We start from the raw sequence: 12579 nt of genomic DNA on the forward strand, positions 1-12579 counted from the left end.
TTCTTTGGTCACATTAATTCATGTTAGGCATGTTTAAATCACCTACTTTGGATCTTAATTAAGGGAATTCAATAGCAATGTCACAGTACATATGATGGCACATGGAGTGGCCAACACTGCGCCATGCTCGACACTCACGTGATCTGCTCTAACACTGCGAGATCCAGTGAGGCAAGGACACTGCCACCCTACAGAGTTCAGAGAGGCTGTGCAGCTTGTCCGAGTCACACAGCGGTAAGGGCAGAGCGGCGCCTGGCCAAGGTCCCTCTGTTTCCAAGCCCGGGCTCTGGCCCAGCTCTCCACACTAGAGCGGTTGCCACCACATGGCCCCTCTTCACTGCCTCGCCTCAGGGCTTGCAGAATTCTACCAGCTGCAAACCCATCCCCTCCAAACCCTCCCCGTGGCCGTCCACCTTTGCGATTTCCAAACAGCCTCAGATGCTCACAGAGAAAGAAGTGTCCACTGCCTCGGCCCCGCCTCTTCCCTGCACAGGGCTGTGGGTTGTGGGCAGTTCACACATACCATGCCCACAGCCCGGCGCCCACCTCCCTCGGGCCTGCATTCCACGGCTGCCTTCTGTCAAGCCCTCTAGTCTCTTTGCTGACCCAGCACTTTCCAGAGTGCACTTTTGTGGTTTTTCATGATATCAAGGGGGCGGTTTGGGATTTAACAGATTTATTTCCTGTGGGACTTAGGAAGGTTTTTAAACGGCCAGGTCGTTAGACACTCTGGGCTGTGTGTGGTACCTGGTGTTTCTATGCAAACATCCTATACCCTGCACCTGACAGCCCACGTCTCAGACTATGGCCTCAGCACTCGGCTCCCAGCACAGGGCTGAGGGGCCATGGTGGGAGGGGCCACACCATGTCCTCACCCAGCACTGGGTCCAGGCTGTGTGTATGTGTGAAAGGGTGCATCCGTGTGGGTGCACAGTGGGGTGACAGGGGTACGGACAGACATGGGCAAAGAGAGGTCCCTCCAGCCCACAGACCTCCTGGGGATATCATCCACACAGGCCTGGACCTTCCTGACAGGATCAAAAGATGTTCACTCGACAGCTTTGGCACATATTGAAAGAATATTTTAAAATGAATTCTGTATCTCATGAGTAGCAGAGGTATATAGTACATTACATTTTTGGAAAAAAGTATTTAATTTGTTATATTTAATGATTCAAATGTGCCCCAATTGTTATAGCCTTGTACCTGGCATTTCTTCACTTTTAATACACATCTGGAATCTCAAATAATAGTCAGTCGTCTGGGCCTGTGGGGACCCCTGGGCCGGGCTGTGTGACCTTGGAGTCCACCATGGCATGGCCCACTCTTATCTACTGAGCCTTATTTTCATGGCTCTAATCTTGAAACCCTGAATTCCAGTCCAGGGCATGACCTTCAAAGCAGTTTTTCTGATCTCTGAGGACAGCAGATTTGCTTCCTCCTCCAGGAAGCCTTCCCAAACCACCCAGTCCACAAATAGGACCATAGTAGCTGCCCAGACCCCTTGCCCCTACCATCCATGCAGCTCAATCTACCTAGGGCCTTCCAGGTGACATACAGGGCTACGGGCAGAGGGTCAGTCCCAACACTGCTTCCTGAGTGGGTGCTAGTTTGCAGCCCCCACAGGAGAATGTCCAAAGCAGATGGGCCTGCTCCTGCTCCAACCTCGACGATCACTTACATAATGACCCAACCCCCTCAGAGGCGGCGGCTGTGAAACTGCTGCAACCCGTGCACACCCCTGCACTTGGCTCGGTCCTGGTATCCTGTGTTTGGTGTCTGGAGGCTGCACTTCACCCATGGGGACTATTCTGGCCTCAGCGCCACAGGGGTTCTGGGTTTGGGGCACAGCACTTCTTTGCCTCTGCACCTTTCACAGTCTCACTCATCATAACTGGGCCCACACCGCTGTCCCCTCCCCCCGTGATGCTTGGAAGCCCTGGGCAGTGGCCCTGAAACCCCTGGCTGGGGACTTGATGGCTCTGCCTCCTGGCTTCAGCCCCAAGCCCCAGGACAGTCCCCAATCTTTCGGGCAGGTGCTGTGATGGGAGGGTTCCCACGGAGGCTCCACTCAGAACCCCTGGCTATGCCAGCTTTGGCTAGCTTGCTTGGCTGTCAGATGCTGCCTAGACGTCAGCCTGACAGTGCAGACTGCTTCCCCAGCCCCTTTCTGAACAATCTTCTCCCCCTTCTTTGCAGTGAGAATCCCGCATGGCCAAACTCCAAACTGCTTGCTGTGCACAGCAGATTCCTTTCACGGATGCTAGCACCAGGTGGGAGCAAACACCTGTGAGCTGAGCTGTGCTGAATGCAGGGCAGGTGGTACCTGAGGGCCGAGTCAGGGTAGGGGGACAGGAACACCCGGGCCTCAGAAGAGTTCCGGCCACCACTGGAGACCCTCAGCATCACAAGGAACTGATCATAGCTGTCACTGAGCCATTGTGCCTCAAAGGAAACAGTGGGAGCAGCGGCGTCCAGTTGGTGTGCAGTGGAGGAGTCGAAGCAGGGATGTGCTGGGGAGCTGGCCGTGGCGCATTCCCAGTGATACCTGTTGGAGAAGTCATCGGAGTGGCTGAGGGGAGCATCAGGCAGAGCCAGGGACTACTCTGTGTCACTGCATGGGTTTTCTCCGGGTGAAGGGGGGACCACAGGGAACAGGTGTTGGGAAAGAGATATTGCTTCCCACATTTTCTCCTGTAAGTGAGGTGGGAGGTAGCAAAAGTGCAGCAGCACTACTATCTGGGGTGGGCTCAGGCGACCCCTCCCGACTCACTGAGGCCTGACTCCAGACAGCCTTGTTTCCGGCCACCCCAGGCTTCCTACCCCTTCTCTGCGCACAGCAACCTCCTCTGCTCACATCACTGCCACTTCCCAAGTCACACAGCTGTGCTGCCCTCAAGTATTTCCCAAACACTGCACCCTACCCTCATGACAGCTCCATGTGACAGATAAGAATGCCATGTGAGCCCAATTTTAGGATGAAAATGCATTTGGGAGGCCTCAGAGTATTTCCCTGTAGCACAGCTAGTGAGGGATCTGTGAGATGGACTTCAGGCATCTCTCCTCCCAGCCTTACAGTCTTTCTGCAATATAACAATTGTCCACACCCAACGAGATAAATGTGGCTGCTCTGTCCGGGTCAAGCAAGAAGATGTCACCCCCAACCTTGAGCCAGTCTTAACTCTAGCAGGGATGCACACTCAACCACGCAGTTCCAGCAGGGAGGAAACGCTGCCATGGAAATGTTCGTGGCTAGGAAGGCCTGGCTCCATCCCGCAGCCATAAGCCCTTTTTAGAGGTGTCACTTAAATGTGAACTGATAATGATCTTTTAAAGAGCATTTCCCTGTCTGGTGTGCAGGCACCTCATTCTAGACCTTTCTGTTTCCAGAGCCTGCATAAAGAGGCACTGTGATGGCTCAGGAACTACCCCACTCAGCAGGAACACTGCCTTCAGCTCACAGGCTGTGCAGAGCAACTGCCTCTGGGACTTAGCTGGAATATTCTATATTCCCAGGGAACAAATTCACTATTTCAGCAGTCACACATGGAGCTCTCGTTTTGGGGCACTGTGCTGGTGCTAGGGCATGGGGATGTGAAGATGAGTAAGACACAGTCTCTGTCTCCTTAGGGTGGGTGCAGGGAAGTCGGCAGATGGCTGAGGGCTTTCCCCAGAGCATATGCAGGAATCGAATCGTTGAGTCTAAGCAGCCTTTTGCCTCCTCTCAACTCAAGAAACACCAAATCCCACACCTACAATACAGCAAATCTGTGTGATCACAGGGGTTGGGAAAACAACACAACTCATCTATTGCTTTATAAATAAATATTCCCTGACTAGCTACGACGTTCCAGGCATGGGGGATATGTCAAATAAGAGCCCTGCCCTCCAGAGCAGTGACCACAGTAAGTGAGCAAAGGCTCGATGTCAGGGGTGACTACTGTGAAGAAAGGTGCCATCAAACCAGGGCAGGATCTGTCATTTTGGGGTCTCAGTGGGGGCCCCACTGGGAAGGTGATATCTGAGCAATGAGTGAAAGGAAGGGGGTGATGGCAGACGTTTGGTGAACTGAGTGATGAGCTTCAGAGGGAATCCTTGCTGTAAAGAGCTGAGAGAGATGCAAGCTGGGTAAGTCCAAGGAGGGGCAGGAAGACCAAACGGGCTGCTCAGCGAGCTGTGGAGGCAGGAAGGGACCGCTGAAGCCGCAGTGGGTTGGGAGAGATCACTTCGGCCTCACTGGCAGTGTGAGGACGTTGGCTTTTACTCTTGAGTAAAAAGGGGGCCCTGGAGGGTCGAACTGTGAAGTAAAGTCTTCTGACTGTTTTAAAAGAATCTGTCTCCAAAAGGAGGGAGGGTGGGAGGCGGGTGAGGGATGAGAAATTACCTATTGGGTGCAATGTACAGCATTCAGGGAATGGTTACATTAAAAGTCCAGGCTTTAACACCACCAATATATCCATGGAACAAAACTGCACTCATATCCCCTAAATCAGAAAGAATAAAAGCCAATAATACTAGCAAAAGAACCCATCCCTGCCATGGCGACAGGGTTGTAGGGGAGGATGGAGGTGTGGAAACTGGCCAGGAAATCTTACAGAGATAAGCCCAAGACCCTGGCAGCTCAAACCAGAATGAATGGGGGTAGGGGAGGTGGTGTGGAACTGATGTTTAAGGGAGGGCCAAAAAAAGAAAAAGTAAAAGTAAAAGATGCTGCCAAAGATTTTGGCCTGTGGCCGAGAGTGATGGCTCACGCCTGTAATCCCAGCACTTTGGGAGGCCAAGGTGGGCAGATCACTTCAGGTCAGGAGTTTAAAACTAGCCTGGCCAACATGGTGAAACCCATCTCTACTAAAAAAACAAAAATTAGCCAGGCATGGTGACGTGCATCTGTAGTCCCAGCTACTCAGGAGACTGAGGCAGGAGAATCACTTGAATCCGGGAGGCGGAGTTTCCAGTGAGCTGAGATCGAGCCACTGCACTCCAGTCTGGGAGACAGAGTGAGACCCTATCTCAAAAAAAAAAAAAAAAAAAAAAAAAAAAGAAAAAAGATTTTGGCCTGAGCAACGGGAAAGGTCCTTCCATGGGTGCAGAAGGCAGGTGTGTGGCTGAGATGTCTCGAGGCTGTCCAGAGGGGGCGCTGTAGGGAGGCCAGGACTCATAGCCCAGAGTCAGGGAAGTGGTCTAAACAGAGAATCCCTGTTTGAGGCTGTTGCACATGGATCATGGATGGATCCACATCAGGACCCTAGCTGAGGCCATAGGTGGGAAGGGGTATGGATGGAGAAGAACAAGGCCTGGGGCAGCCTCCAGCAACTAGAGACCCATCCACCTGGAGATGAGCAACCTGTGGAAACCAAGCCTTCCACACACCACAGCATCTCACCAACCAAACATTTAATAATGGTGACACTCAAACCTCACGTTCCAAAACAGATCATTCTTTAAACACCACCTTAAAAAGCGACGCACATTTTACTTCCACTCTTTTCCTCAATTCCCTTATATTTCGATCCTAAATAAAGCAGTTAAACTTACGAAAGTGGATACACTTAAAATTTAAAACTATTAATAGCCTCCAACGTCCCCGAGCCTGCATTTGCAGAATGCGCGGTCTGAGTAGCTGCACAGCTGTGTGTGTGGGTGGTGCTCACCTGAGAGTTGCCCCAGGGTTGTCAGGATCGAAGGACTCGGTCCCTCTGAGGACAATGGGGGATGAGGTGGTCCTGGAGAAGAACAGGTGTGTGCCCTCGGAGATCACACTGACAGGGGCCTGGGCTCGCACCTCCAGGCCCACACAGTAGTTGCTATACACCACACTGCCTTCAATCTGAACCTGCAGGGGCAAGGAAGGACAGGGGATGTCATACAGGGACAAGGCAGGGACTCGTTGGAGAAACACATTCATCTGAAAATTAGAAAGGAAACTCAATGCATCCCCGGCTCCAACTAAAACAGTCATGCTAGTCAAAATAACCACTCTACTGTGCGACATGAGAACTGTGACTGGAGTCCCCAAGAGCACGAATATCCTCCTATCCAAGCTTGTGTTAATGTACAAAGTTGGGCATTTCCTAGCTTGTGAACACAATAGAGACTTTCCATGTGTGCGCATTTTATAGTTTTTAAACCTCTTCCTTCCACAGTGAATTGTTCAGGCTCCCGGCTTTTGTGCAACTTCCTTCACCTATCTTAGAGCTGCTTCTTTCTAACCCCCAAACATATCATGGACTTTAGGAAGTGTAAATGAAATTTAAGACAAATACTTTTAAACCGAGGAATAGCGGAACATGTTATAAATAAAGCATTCACATTGTTCTTTTACAAGTTTGATGCAGCCAGGCGTGGTGGCTCATGCTTATAATCCCAGCACGTTGGGAGGCTGAGGTGGGTGGATTGCTTGCACTCAGGAGTTTGAGATCAGCCTGGGCAACATGGTGAAACCTCATAACTACTAAAAATACAAAAATTAGCCGAGCATGGTGGCGTGCACCTGTAATCCCAGCTACACAGGAGGCAGAGGCACGAGAATCTCTTGAACCCAGGAAGCCCAGAGCGGGAGGTTGCAGTGAGCTGAGATCACACCACTATACGCCAGACTGGGCAACAAAGTGAGACGCTGTCAAAAAAAAAATTTTTTTTTTGATGCAATTTGAAAAAATATAGTCTAATGCTTGCTGTTCTTTCACTGGGCCTCAGCCTTGATGACTCTAGATTTTCTTCAGATGCACACAGCTTCCTGCTGATCAGTCTCCTGAGTAGGACCAAAGACAACGAAACAGCTGTAGGATCAGAACTTCCATTTCCGCCTTCAACCTCTGCTTGTTCAGCCTCTCCAGCTCCAAGGAGCTGCTGAGAATGTTCCAAGTATATACAAAGGCTGGAGGGGAGGCACCAAGCGGCAAGCTGCTTGGGGAAGATGCAGGGACGGTCAGGAGCAAAGGAAACCTGAGGCTCTGACTGTGTGAGGTCAGAGACAATAGAAGTTACCTTATCTGTCAGAAGGTCTCCAAGACTTAGAGAAAGACACGGATCCCCTGTAAAGACACTGAAGACCACCGAGCTGGCTCCCGGCTCACAGCCAAATCTCCCTTGGCGCTCCCATTACCTGGCCTGTCCCACAGGCTGGACACATCTTCTATGGCTTGTTGGGCTTAATTAAAAAATGACGTAGTTTATAAATTTAGAAAGCAGAGTTTTATTTTTTAAGAAAGGGATAGTAATCTGTAAGCAGGAAGTGTAGTCTCTGGCTAAAAATTGAAAGTAAGTATTTTGAGGAGGGAGGGAGGGAGGGGTAAGATAGGAATTTAAGTTGAATGGGTTATCCCATATTCACAGGATATAGGAGTTACGGATATCTACGGAAGAGGATTGTGTTTTTGTGTAATAAGTAAACGTATATATGTGTTTTATGTTTATTTTTGGGTGGAGACAATATTGGAATGTATTATAATTAGGTTATGTTACAAGGTAAAGTACGGACATGAAGGCACTTAAATGCGTAGTCTCTATAAAACTGGGCAGAATTAGTTTATGGTTGGTGTTTTCTATTAGGAAAAAGTTATAGAAATTAGTTTTTTGTTTAATTAAAATTATAGTTATGGCTTGAGGAATGGGGGGTTTAGTTAGTTGATGTTTGGTGGTTGTAGAGTTGTAATTGTTTTAATATTGCTTATTTTAAGGCTAGTGTTTGTTTAGTTGATAGAGAAAAAGGGAGAAAAATCCTGTGACAATGAGAACATAGTTTATTTTTTAATTGTAGGAATGCATGATTTCACTCTTGCCTGGCATCACTTTAGGTCTTGTTTATAATTTGGTATCTTATTGTCATAAAGAGTATGTCCCGGCCAGGCGTGATGGCTCACGCCTATAATCCCAGCACTTTGGGAGGCTGAGGCAGGCAAATTGCTTGAGCCAGGAGTTGGAGAGCAGCCTTTGCAACAGCATGAAATTCCGTCTCTACAAAAAATTAGCCAGGTGTGGTGGTATGTGCATGTAGTCCCAGCTACTCAGGAGGCTGAGGCAGAAGGATCACTTGAGCCCAGGAGGGAGAGGTTGCAGTGAGCTGAGATTGCAGCCATTGCACTCCAGCCTCGGCAACAGAGTGAGACCCTGTCTCAAAAAAAAAAAAAAAAAAAAAAGGAGTCTGTTCTGTCAGTCTTATCATCTCTATTTGAACATGAATGCTGGTTAGTTGTGTCTAAACTGTGAAAGGGAGGGGGTGTAATGAGGCATACCTGACCTTGAGTCCCATTATGGCTGGGAACTCTATTTTTTAAAGGTTTTTCTGGGTCCCCTTGGCCAAGAGGGGATTTGTTTAGTTGGTTGGGGGGTCTTAGGATTTTATTTTTAGTTTACAGGTTCTATCTACCTCACCTACTAGGTTGTTCACGAAAGTGTGCACATATCTTATTTATCTCCAAATCCCTCTCCCAGTACACAGCCAGGTACAAATAGTGTTGTTTTCATTAGGAAAATGAAGAGCAGACTCACCCTCCTTCACTCGTTCAGTATTACAGATTTTCCTTTGCATTTCCCCTTGGCTTCTTACAATTAACCACCCATCAGGTCAGAGGCTCCCCACCACCCCGAGGTCCCCCGACATTGACCCAACTCTGCTCTCTATTCCCCGGCTGCCCCCTGCTTCAGCCTCTAGTGACTTCTCACCTTCACTGACACTCTCCCAACATCCCATCCTTCAGTCTGTTTCCTACTTGTTCCCAATCAACATTTCCAAAGAAGAGTATACAGCCTGCTGGGAAAGCTCTGGATTTTCCTACAACCTGCATCTGAAGTAATGCTATGCTAAGCCTGGTCTGCAGCCTGCTGTCACTTGGTCCATCGTTACCTGCCTATTTCACAATGAGATAAATACAGACACTGAGAGGAAGCTTCTGGCAACTCCAGCGTTTGCCATCGCTGTGACATCCCAGCACAGATGGGGAGGATTTTCTTGCTCAGGCAAGGTCAGGGCAGTTGGGTGCCAAGGAGCTCTGTGGCCAGCCACACAAGGCACCCACGGAACTGTGCTCAGTAGGACTGCGTGCCCCACAGCTTAAAAGAACAAAGCTCCTTCGCTGCAGATATCCTGATGATCCCTGATCTGGTCCCCGCAGCCTGGCCTGCCCACTGCGTCAGTTGATCCCAGACTCTCCCACCAGGGTCTGCTCACTATCCCTGGTCTTCTTCTAGCCTTTGCCAAGCTGTTGCCCCTCCCAATCCCTTTCTATGTCTGTGAACAGATTCTCTTTTCAGGACCCTCTTTCTTGAAGCCTACTTTTTAAAAAATGACCTCTCCCTCTTTTAACTTGCATATTTTCACCATTTTTTCCAGCCAAAATGCACCAAGCACATGCTGAGAATCAAAGTGCCAGGCAGTCACTGTGAATGCCTCTTGGATGCCCTGCCCTCTGACTGTCATCCCCTTTCCTTTCTGGGTGATTGGCCCCTAAATGGAAGGCCACGTATTCTCCTTACATCCCAGCACCAGCACAGGGCTTATTCAAATTAGGTACACAGGAAGGTTTTATTATACACATTGGAAGGCGTTTTTCATCAATTGCTTTGCCAGCATTTGAACATCATTTGTTCTCTTTGGGGGAATTACACATTTCTCTTAAAATCCTATCCAGATTTTATTTTTCTAAAACAACCTCCCTTTTCCCGGATAGAACAGGTGTTGAATTACAAATGCTGAGCTCTTGCTCCAGGGCGACGGGAAGCAAGGGTTTCACTGGGCCGGTAGAGCCCTAAGTCAGCGAGCTGACCTTGGCAAGGACAGTGTAGTTCCCATACTCCAGGGTGTGGCTCGGGAGGATGAGGGTCTGTCTGAGAGTGTCGACAGCAGCAGGGAGGGAGACAGGGAGCCCTTCAGAGTCCATCAAGTTCCAGGTGTAAGACAGACCATGGGAAATATCACAGAAGACTGCAGCTTCAAACGTCACCCCCAGCCTCACAGGCTGAGACCTCCATATCTAAGTATCAAGAAAAGATGTCTCATTAAATGTCCATCACATCTAATGTACTGGTAACTTACTAGAAACTGTCTTAACGGCAGATCTCCAATTATTTGTTTGCATAATCACAAAATGGTATTCTTAGGGCTGGGCTTTAGATGACACCAGAATAAATACTACATCTATTTTATAGACAAAAATAAAAGGTAAAAAAAAAAAACCAACTAAAATAATAAGTAAATATTTATATACTCATGAGAAAAAACTTCCTATGCATAAAACTAATGGAAAAATAGCAAAGATATCTGATATTTGATTACATAAAAAATTTAAGCTTCCAAATGTCAAAAATATAAATGTTATGCTCCTGGGTTTTGGTACCTATGTATATATATGTGTATATATACGTTTTTAAATCAATCAATATAATAACAAAATCTTTTGCAGTATACACAACAGACGTTTCCTTTCCCTATATTTTTCTTCACTGAAATATTCTTAAGACATTCTCAGAAATCATGACATTTAACCCTTAAATACTAAATATAATCTCTAAAAACTAAAGGAATTGTCCTACATACACACAATACTATCTCACCTTAAAAATTAACAATAATTTCTTAATATAATCTAAACTTAGTTTATAATCAAATTTCCTTTATTGTCTCCAAAACATACCTTTGTGCAATTGTTTGATTTGAGATGCACAAAAGTTCCTTTGTAAAAAAAAAAAAAGGAGAGAGGAGAAAAAAGTTTTCTTATCAACTAGAACTATGAGGTTTCCTAAACTATAGTTTGGTCAGGAAAGTAAGAATAAATGCTTAATTCTTTCCCTTAATTACCAACATTCGGAGTAAGAAGTTGGAGCAGTAGTTACTTTCAAAGGTGACCAATATGTTACTTGTGTCTGCCGGCTTGGTGGGAACAGGAGAAGCTTCTCTTTCTTTTTCAGCATAATTATTTTTAAAATATTAGCATAGGCCGGGCGCGGTGGCTCAAGCCTGTAATCCCAGCACTTTGGGAGGCCAAGACGGGCAGATCACGAGGTCAGGAGATCGAGACCATCCTGGCTAACACGGTGAAACCCCGTCTCTACTAAAAAATACAAAAAATTAGCCGGGCGACGTGGCGGGCGCCTGTAGTCCCAGCTACTGGGGAGGCTGAGGCAGGAGAATGGTGTAAACCCAGGGGGCGGAGCTTGCAGTGAGCTGAGATCCGGCCACTGCACTCCAGCCTGGGTGGCAGAGCGAGACTCCGTCTCAAAAAAAAAAAAAAAATATTAGCATTATTCATTCAATTGTAGACGTTATCTTTTAGATGCTCCAAGTAGCACATCTGGGACCTAGGGCACTCTCCTTGGCCTGGCTCTGGCAACCTTCTGATATGACCCTACTGGTCTTTGAAAGTGATGGGTTTGTTGCACTATTCTTTCTACTTTTATTTACGCTTTAAAATGTCCATAACAAAGAATTTTAAATGTAAATAGTAGCTGATACAGATATAAAAAGCATATTTGCTCACTTTAATAAGCAAATGAGGACAAGGTTATGGGGGAAAATATTAGTGTCTACACATCCACACCCCTTATCCTTCCCAGTCACTCTGTCTTTCTGAAACTCCTCCACACCACCTACTTTGGGCTGGATCCAGATTTCACCTCACGCATGGAGGAGCAAGCCAGGCTAGGGGGCCTCAGGATGGAGTCTCTGCCTGGCCAGGGCGCCTCCACCCTGGGGCAGACGCTGAGTTCAGGGTCTCCCCCTGGAGGGCTTTTTTTTTTCTGAGGGTTCCATAAAAATTGGAAAGGGAAGGCCGGACGCGGTGACTCACGCCTGTTATCCCTGCACTTTGGGAGGCCGAGGCGGGTGGATCACGAGGTCAAGAGATGGAGATCGAGACCGTCCTGACTAACATGGTGAAACCCTGTCTCTACTAAAAATACAAAAAATTAGCCAGGCGTGGTGGCGGGTGCCTGTAGTCCCACCTACTTGGGAGGCTGAGGCAGGAGAATGGCGTGAACACAGGAGGCGGAGCTTGCAGTGAGCCGAGATCGCACTACTGCACTCCAGCCTGGGAGACAGAGTGAGACTCCATCTCAAAAAAAAAAAAAATTCGGAAAGGGAAAAACCTGGAGGCAGCTGAGAAATGGGATTTTAAGAAATCTTGGTGCTCATTACAAATGAAAGTTTACGGGCTACCCTCTTTGGGTCCCCTCCCATTGTAAGGGAGCTCTGTTTTCACTCGATTAAATCTTGCAACTGCACTCTCCTCTGGTCCGTGTTTGTTATGGCTTGAGCTGAGTTTTTGCTCGCAGTCCATCACTGCAGTTTGCTGCCACCATGCGGTTTGCCGCCGTTGCAGATCCGCTGCTGACTTCCATCCCTCCAGATCTGGCAGGGTGTGGGCTGTGCTCCTGATCCATGGAGGCGCCCATTGCCTCTCCTGATTGGGCTAGAAGCTTGCCATTGTTCCTGCATGGCTAAGTGCCCGAGTTCGTGCTAATCGAGCTGAACACTAGTCACTGGGTTCCACAGTTCTCTTCTGTGACCCACGCCTTCTAATAGAGCTATAACACTCACGGCATGGCCCAAGATTCCATTCCTTGGAATCTGTGAGGCCAAGAACC

The 12579-nt window shown here is 48.0% G+C and overlaps 1 protein-coding gene across 1 annotated transcript in view; it reads right to left on the bottom strand.

The window, feature by feature from the left end:
* The window catches only part of PKD1L1 (polycystin 1 like 1, transient receptor potential channel interacting), a 186103-nt gene that overhangs the window by 118871 nt on the left and 54653 nt on the right, over nt 1–12579 (bottom strand). Inside the window, exons 14-16 of the mRNA XM_033194210.1 lie at nt 9765–9971; nt 5652–5833; nt 2327–2548 (exon numbers count right to left, since the gene is read on the bottom strand). Coding sequence (XP_033050101.1) covers nt 2327–2548; nt 5652–5833; nt 9765–9971 — 611 coding nt within the window. The remainder of the gene's footprint in view (nt 1–2326; nt 2549–5651; nt 5834–9764; nt 9972–12579) is intronic.

Source organism: Trachypithecus francoisi, unplaced genomic scaffold (genome assembly GCF_009764315.1).
Source record: "Trachypithecus francoisi isolate TF-2019V2 unplaced genomic scaffold, Tfra_2.0 Lachesis_group4, whole genome shotgun sequence".
Lineage (NCBI taxonomy): Eukaryota > Metazoa > Chordata > Mammalia > Primates > Cercopithecidae > Trachypithecus > Trachypithecus francoisi.